Source organism: Micropterus salmoides, unplaced genomic scaffold (assembly GCF_014851395.1).
Source record: "Micropterus salmoides isolate LMB-PRFRI ecotype aquatic unplaced genomic scaffold, ASM1485139v1 Ms_hic_scaffold_1, whole genome shotgun sequence".
NCBI lineage: Eukaryota > Metazoa > Chordata > Actinopteri > Centrarchiformes > Centrarchidae > Micropterus > Micropterus salmoides.
This window is the reverse complement of record NW_024040040.1, coordinates 51,714,539-51,723,065: the sequence shown is the minus strand read 5'-3', so window position 1 is coordinate 51,723,065 and position 8,527 is coordinate 51,714,539. Positions and strand designations below refer to the sequence as shown.

At 37.9% G+C, this 8,527-nt stretch overlaps 2 protein-coding genes across 2 annotated transcripts in view; one reads left to right on the top strand and one right to left on the bottom strand.

Annotated features, from left to right (window-relative positions):
- LOC119885407 (sodium channel protein type 5 subunit alpha-like) overlaps nt 1–1,005 on the top strand; it is a 21,694-nt gene extending 20,689 nt beyond the window's left edge. Inside the window, exon 10 of the mRNA XM_038695470.1 lies at nt 905–1,005. Within this exon, the coding sequence (XP_038551398.1) occupies nt 905–1,005 (101 nt within the window). The remainder of the gene's footprint in view (nt 1–904) is intronic.
- Nucleotides 1,006–4,269: 3,264 nt separating this feature from the next.
- Nucleotides 4,270–6,127, bottom strand: LOC119885284 (immune-associated nucleotide-binding protein 7-like). The gene is made up of 4 exons (XM_038695388.1): nt 5,901–6,127; nt 5,692–5,738; nt 5,088–5,132; nt 4,270–4,923 (listed from the first exon to the last, which is right to left on the bottom strand). The coding sequence occupies exons 1-4, from the start codon at nt 6,125–6,127 to the stop codon at nt 4,349–4,351; spliced, it is 894 nt and encodes a 297-aa protein (XP_038551316.1). The 3' UTR covers nt 4,270–4,348.
- Nucleotides 6,128–8,527: the final 2,400 nt, after the last annotated feature.

The window sequence follows — 8,527 nt, the reverse complement described above, 5'->3', positions numbered from 1 at the left end:
GGATAGAAAATTATTGTTACACAACTTACTGTCAGACATGGTCCTCGGATCCTGTGCAGCACTGAGCCAGATGAGCTGTGTGGTATCTGCAGAATGTACCTGCCTGTTTTATATGGAGCTGTTATGTAAATGTAATGGGGCGTGTCAGCTACTATATAATCTAACAGCAACGTTCTTAATAATCCCTTGACATTCATCTTTGTCATTTTATTTTATTCTGGAAAATTAACGTGAAATACACAATAATTATACATCTTGTTTCATGTTTTATGTGATTTTAATATGAATTGAGATTCCTTGTTGTTGTGCCTGTGCTTGGTGTTCATATTTGTGCACTGTTAATATGCTGCCATTTTGGCCAGGTCTCTCTTGAAAAAGAGGTTATAAATCTCAATGAGATCATCTGGTTAAATAAAAGTTAAAGAAAAAGAAAGAAAGAGATGATACACTTATTATTATCATTATTGCTGCTGTTATTATATAAATCTAATTAACACATGGGCCAATTTATATATACATAAATACTTTTATAACATATATACATATAGTATAAGGAATAAATTTACCATAGGCAAGGGCGTCACTTTGTAATGCAAAGTGATGGTGACACACTGTAGCCCTTTGAATTAGGGGTGTGAAGAAACACTTAGCTCGTAAGACATCACAGTACGCGTAGATATAGGGTTCACAAGAACAAGACGAAGAGATACTTAAATTACTTAAGACAGTTCATTTCCTGCATTCTGGTGAAAGTTTCTGCACCAATCTATGGTGGAATTTTTGTATTTATGTAAAAGGAAACACAAAATTCAGGTGGCATTTCAAAATATATAAATATAATAGAATGTCAGTCAGTGCAGCTCTCAGGCATTCTGTGCTGCTTTCAGATCTGTTTCTCCTGTAGATCAACTTTTCTCATGTGACATCATCCCTGCTGTTCCTGCTCCCTCATGTTCAAAGGGAGAGAACGGAAAACTTGGCCAAAAAGAAACTGTCAAGAAGTAGTTAAAGTTACTGATTGTTGTGGCACGTTTTTGGGGTCCTTTCATTATTAGGAGCATATTTTTTAAGTTATTTTTTTTCTATATTTTAATTGCATTGCATGTTTTTTTTTTTACAAATTATGCTTTTAAAAAGTGGTGGGGACCAGTGGAAATGACACCTATGACCATAGGCTACATTAAGGACCCGGCCTCATTTGCTAATGAGTTTAGTTGCTGATAAGCTCAAAAAAAGTTATTTCTACTCAAGGAACAGCAGTTAGGACAGAGGGTGTTGTATGCTGTCCAGACGGTTACAATCCTTCAGGCAAATTTGTGATCTGAAACATTAATCAGACACTGCATTCAGTTTCCCCACGAGGGTCCTGATTATGCAGGATGACAGTCACCAAAACGGTCTGCTCTTAATGTGCAACCATGTATATTTTTTCCCTGGTTAGACGAACCAAACTTACATGCATGAAAGCAGCTGACAGTCTGTCTGCTGTATTATTTTCCTTGCAAACAATAAAAGTGTGGGGCAGAAAGAGCACTGTATATGTCTACTAGAGGAACTTTCACCCTCTGCAATGAGTCATCAGCTCTGCACCGGGATGTTGAGCTACATAAATTAAAGTGACTTGACATTGTTGAGGAACAAGGAAGGACTAGAGAGCAGGAGCAGATTTTCTTTAAATGATGTTTGTGAAACCAACTGTCATTGATTGATCTTAAAGAAGGCAGTCATGTAGATCTGGTTAATCCAGATCGTCCTGTGTTTCTGTATATCAAACCCTTTAACTTCATGTCACCTTCTTATCTTTCACACGTTGCTCATATGCACACATTATTTTGTACACAGACGTTTAGCATCCATTGTTTCTGAAAATGTCTTAACACTTATGATACCGCTGTCAATTTTATTTGTTAGCTGTGATGCACCAGCATTTAACTCCACAGCTGCAATAAACTTACAAATAAAAAAAATTAACATTTCACCCAGAATTTGACGATTTTTTTTTTAACACCTTTCATTTCCTCTGTGTGTTTTACATCCAGAACTCGCTGCTGTTTATTATTTATTCTTGTAACCTTTTAAAAGTCACATGTGATGAAACTGGTAATGTTTAAGCTGGCTTTTTTATTTTATTTGGTTTGCCAAACACTGTTGTAAATTTAAAAACATTTTTATAGACTATAAGATGTGCATTCTTGGCATGTCTTACTGGCACACCTAAATGAACTTGAGCCTTGGCTTGGAACAGTCGTCAATCTAAACACGGCGCGCTTCGTTTTGCTAAGGTTTCTGGCAGGGACGTGCACAGGCATATTGGTGGGCTGTGGAAAAAAGGGCACTTCTCATAATTATTTACTGAAGTCTTTTTGAACAAAACATTAAATATATTAGACTTCCTTAGCAATTTATTTTAATTCCCTAACACTCAATAACACTACAATAATCAGTTGAGAGAGAGACCAAGTTTTAAGTATTCACGAGGTTTATCACAGGAGCAGGCAACAGCAAAGGAAACTATGCCACAATGTGCATGTTTTCTTTGCTAATAGTAGGCTATCTATTTAGACAACGCATTACTCATTTTAATACGTCATAACTGATGCTTTCAGACAGCTCGACAAAGCGTGAGGATTTTATGGTAAAGATACCCTTCATCGGGGGCTTAACACTTTTATCATGAACGTGGCTACCTAGCTAACTAGGACTAGCACTACCGGTCTGTACGGGATTCCCCAGAGCGTCTCATATAGACGCTGAAGGGTACCTTTAGTGTCAAATAACTACGTTTTTTCACTTTTTTCTGAAAGCGTTGGTATTGGATGCCCTGAGATGAGAACGGGCTCATTTAGAATAAATGACTGCACCAAGGACAGGGACTTAGTGTCACTAATAACTTGTTTATTTTTCACAAGGCAATCAATCGTTTTAATTGTTTTGGTATTATTGGAATACATAACACCTCAAAATCAACAAAAATCGTCGGGCTGCAGCCATAATTAAAATAGATGTTATTTAAATACTTTTTGTTTCACAAGCAAGATGCCAAATGAGTAAAGATAACCTTCAGCTTCACACAGCCAAGCTACAGAATACTGAATTGCCTGAATACAATAATGTATTGATCAAATACATTATTATTGTTGCTATTATATTATAAACACACACACACACACACACACATAACTGATGGTAAGACTTTCACATTTTAAGGAAGGGCTGCCTGTATCATGTAAAAAATCAATCAGCATCCAACAAACCAATAGAATGGATAGTTATTAGATGAGGAGCCTATGATCAGAAAAATAAAGTTACTGTTTAAGGCAGGACACTTTTTCATATTTTGCTTCCATGTCTTCTTTTACTCTCATGGAAATAAAAGTTCAAGAATACGCATTTGGATGGTGTTAGTTTTAAGCCTGACCTCATGCTGTTTGCATCTGTAGATTTCTTCTGAACTAAAACGAGCTTATCTGCATTTTTAAACAACATTTCAGGGGAAAAGACTCTTGATGTAAGTCATTAACTGGGGACGTTCTGTGGTGATATGCTTTAGTTATTTTATTTATCCCATTCACCTGCACTGACTTGTCAAATGTGTGCAAATTGGCGATTGTGATGACGTTATTAGAGACAAGTTTTACTGTATTCACTTGTAGTGTCTCCCTTAAGTACAGTAGGCCTACATTAGCCTGTATGGCCATGATATATATTGCCTTTAGTTTTTAGTTAGTAGTGATATTGATGTAGTGATTGGCTGTGTATGCCAGGATCATGAAGTTAGTTTCCACTTACATATTCCAGCAGAAAACCCTAAATGGTGGGGGGAATTTAAGCAAACCATGTTACACTTTACATTGTGTCACACATGTCAATAGTTATTTATTTATTTTAAAGATATTCTTTTTACAAGTCAGCACTATTTAGGACAACATTTCCCCCTCGTCCTCTTAGCTCTAAATCTATAAATGAGAAGAATTTATTTAAATCACAAATCTGTGTGGAGGAATAACCAGAAACTATATGAGACACTGGGTATACAGCAAAACTGGGCTTTATTGGTAAATGTAACATGTATGTCATCATAGTTTACAAAAGTTAACAACGTGAGACAGGAGGGAGCTGCTGCACCAGTAAAGAGACATGTTAGACTTCTTTAACAGAATCAAAAAATAATATAAAAACACATAAATCTCTAGTTAAATGCTGCTAATTATAAAGCAAAGTAAGAGGAAACCAAAATAAAAGTCATAACTTTATAATCAACCAGTTTCAGATTAATGATTTATTTCATCCCAGCATTTCATTAATCTGGTCTGATTCATACACAGTTATTGTTTCTTCCGTCTTTTTATCAGACAGTGGATAGGCTGTCCACTGTCTGCATTAGCTTCTCCACTTGACCTGAATCTGAGCCACTGTTCTCAAAAACAACACACCTGTTGCCGCACTTTTTAATTATTTCCCTGAGATCTGTCTGGCAGGCACTCAAAAAGTTCTTCAAGCTCATCTTTGCACGCTGCAGGTCGTCCCCACGAGTAAACAGGATGACTGTTTGTTCCTGAACGTTGTTACCAAAAGCTGTTTCCAGCTTTTTCAGTATGTCTCTCTCACCGTCTGTAAATCTGCTAACATGAATCACAAGTAAGTAAACACAAGGTCCTGACTGACAGAGCTGTTTGCACTTTCTCACATGTTTGTTCTTAACTGATGATTTAATCTCATCATCAAAGATGTCTGGGGTATCAATGACCCGTACACGTGTACCGTCTATCTCTGTTTCTGCCACCTGGCACTCTGTGGTGGTCGGATTTGAACTGGTTCTAGACGTGAACTGCTTCTTTCCCAGGATTGTGTTTCCACTCGCACTCTTTCCAGTCCCGGCCATTCCCAGCAGAACAAGGGTCACTGTGGTGCCAGAGGACTTTCCTGCATTGATGTAGAAAAACACCTTGAGGGAACTTTACAGTGATCTGTTTTCATAAATCCCAGCACATTTTCATTTAAAGGACATTTTGATTTCTTGTCTTTAAACACATACACAAAATACTGCATTTCTGTGATACTTTACATCTTGAAAACAAAGGTCTCACTTTTGAAATTCTTGGTGAAAGGGTTCCATACCCAGGATCTGCCACCTGAATGGAAAGGCAAAAAAATTGTTTTTGTAAGTTTGATGAAATCTTTTGGTTCTTTTTTAATTAATCCACCTTCAGTAAACACTACACATTTGTAAGACAACATATTAGGGTTATTGTAGATCAAAAAAAAGTTATGGAGCCTGCCAGGTCCAAAGCTAAAGTGAATTGTTGTGGTAGGATTGTAATGAAGAAGGGGGGCAATGTTAAACATTAGGAGAGGCCAGTACTTAATTTGTAAATCGGGAGGCTGTACACAGAGAGGCTGCTGTTCTAGCGGGTTACGGAAGAGAAAAAGTCACAGAACACATCAAAAATCCACAGAGACTGGATCACATTTGACACGCTGAGGTGCTAACTTGCAATGCGCTAGTTGGACCCGGAGTGTGAGTCCTAAAAACTTCAGCCCATCGCCTGTGTTCAGGTCATCTGTTGACTAATAAACCTATTTTCTTATCTTATAATCGCAGAGATCGTCTATTACTACAGTGGCCCTGATACACCATCATCCATTTGGCTATAGGTTAGAAAGATGCAGCTGAGAGAGACTGTGGCTCACCTCTCTCTCTGTGTGATGACGCATCTGACTGAGGATGGTCAGCATGCCTATAAAGTAGAGGCAGTGTTACTTCATCTGTAGTGTAAGAGTATACAAACAAATATAACAGTCCTGTAGACTACATTTACTAAATATGGGCATGCACCAGTGTACACCAACATATTATATATAAGTTACGTCCAATTATAAATCTGCATGTTTCCTTTTACCTCTTGTTGGTTGACGTCAGATTTCTTTCTACAGCCAGCCCTCTCAGTTCACTGACAACCTGCTCCGTGGTGTTGCATCTGAATGGGTAAGAATCTGGATGTTCAGAGCTCAGTGGCAGAACAACTCTGAACTCTTCTGTGGGTTTTCCTGTTATTTGGTTCAGCCTTTCTATCTGTCGCCACACCTCTTCTGCTGAAAATCCATCCTCTACCACCAACAGACACATGTCAGGGTGGCAATTAAGAGCAAATTGTGCTTCTATGTTCTTACATGCTGTGTCCAATTCTGGTGTACATGTGACCTCATATATATCATTTTCAAAGATCTGAGTATCTTTGAGAACACTTGTTTTGTTTAGTTTAAATAAATCTTTCCCTAGGATGTTGGTTATTAGGGCTTTCTTCAAAGAATCTCCATTTCCCAGAACAATGATTGAAATCTTCTTTTCTGTGAAAACAACAAACATAATGTCATTTTTTAATCTGATACAATAAAGAAATCTGTACATGGTTTCAATTTCCCTTAATTATTCAAAAGTGGATCCTTTGACTTCAACAATAGAGTTGTATTAATGCAAAGTAAAGAGAGCATTACAAACAAAGATGCTGAATAGAAAAAGTTTAACTTACTGTCAGACATGGTCCTTGGATCCTGTGCAGCAAGGAGCCAGACGAGCTGTGAGGTATCTGCAGAATGTCCTTGTCTTTGCCTGTTTTATATGGAGCTGTTATGCAAATATTATGGGGTGTGTCAGCCGTGTAGTTACTATATAAAGAAACAACAATGTCTCAAACAAATGCCTTTACATTCATCTTTGTCGTCTCTGCACAGAAAACAGTGCTGAGAGAAAATGGCTCTTCCTGCTGGTAAGACTCAAAACATTTTTGTTTTAATCTGCTCTATGTGCTCATATTCACTAAAATATATGTACATCAAGCCAACGATTTACTCTTTCAGACAGCTTGAACACAAGTTATGAATTGTTTTGCAGGTCCTGATATGAGAATTGTGATGATTGGAAAAACTGGTGTGGGCAAGAGTGCTGTTGGAAACACCATTCTGGGAGAGAGAAGTTTCAGATCCCGTCCCTGTTCAGAGTCGGTGACTGAGACGTGTCAAAAAGCTGCGGTACTCTGGAATAACAGAGTACTTAGTGTGGTAGACACACCAGGGATCCTGGACACTTCGAAATCCCCAGATATCATCAAAAAAGAAATTGTAAAATGTGTCCAAGTCTCATGTCCTGCTGTGGAAACAGGTTCCACGTCTTTGACAACACCAATAAAGCCAGAAGTCAAGTAGTGGAGCTGATCAAGAAGATCGATGACATGGTTGCAGGAAACGGGGGGACGCACTACTCAGATGCCATGTATAAAGAAGTGCAGAGCAAACAAATGACAAAGGGAAGCCTAAGTGAAGACCAATACTCCTTCAGTGCTGCATTGTTTGAACGTATCAAGCAATTTCTATTCATTCTTTCAAGAGAGTGAATAATCATGATCACTAGCCTAAACACATCATCAGTATCCAGGTCAAACAGGAAACGTCTGTACTGCAAAAGTAGATAGAAGTGTAGAAAGATAATCAGTAGAGATAATACAGACTGTGATGAGCTACTACGTATTTCTTCTTCGTATCTTCTAAACATAAACCTGTTCTTGATTTTACTTGTTGTTTGCTTTACAAGAACTTAATTGTTTACTGTTTAATTTTCACTTATTGGTGTAACGTGTGCTTTCAAAAATGTACTTTTACTTTTATTCTGGCGAATGAAGATCAAATAAAACATATCTTAATCTGAAAAATTGTGTTTCATGTTATTGTACTAAGAAGTCAGATGAAAGAACTTAATATTATTATTGATATTATATAAATCACAATAATATACCCCACTTAACATTTACAACAATAAATTTCTTTTACAAAAATGGCATGGCAAATTACCCCTTGTCAGCCCACTATTCGGGCACAGCATACGAAAACAAGGGGGGGCTGGAGCCAATCCCAGCTGACATAGGGCGTAAAACGGACAGGTCATTAAAGAAAATGATTCCATAAGAAAACCACGCTCTTCACAATGAGATACTTAGATGCTATAGCGTATAGTAATAAATACGCTTTAATCGGGCAGCAATGCAAAGTGAAAGAATTTCTGCAGCTTGTGAGTGGGTGATGCAGGCTGCTTTCCAACACTGACACCACTAGCACATGCAAAGCTTTAGAAAATCAGGCTAATACCTTTTCACTTTAAGGTTTGGTTTTTCTTGTCAGTTCAGGGACAGGCGCCCTGGCGCTGTCCTGCATAACTGGGCGCATACAGCTTGGTTGACAGCTCATTTCGGTTAATAAAGCAAAATGCATAGTAGATAACAGACAAATTAACTAACTAAAGAAGTTATGAAGGAATAAATAGCACATGTAGGGAAGTTAAACAGATTACTGGCCCATAAAATATTCGAGAAAAGAGTAAAAGTCAAGGTTTTATAAAAGTGTTGCCGGCCCCGCCACCTTCGCATCGCTTCGCGCCTTCCGACAGGAAATCGCGGCTCTACGCGTCTTTGCATTGACTTTGTATGTAAACTGACTGCCCCGAACGCTCGCTTCTTTTGGTCTGAAAGCACCATAA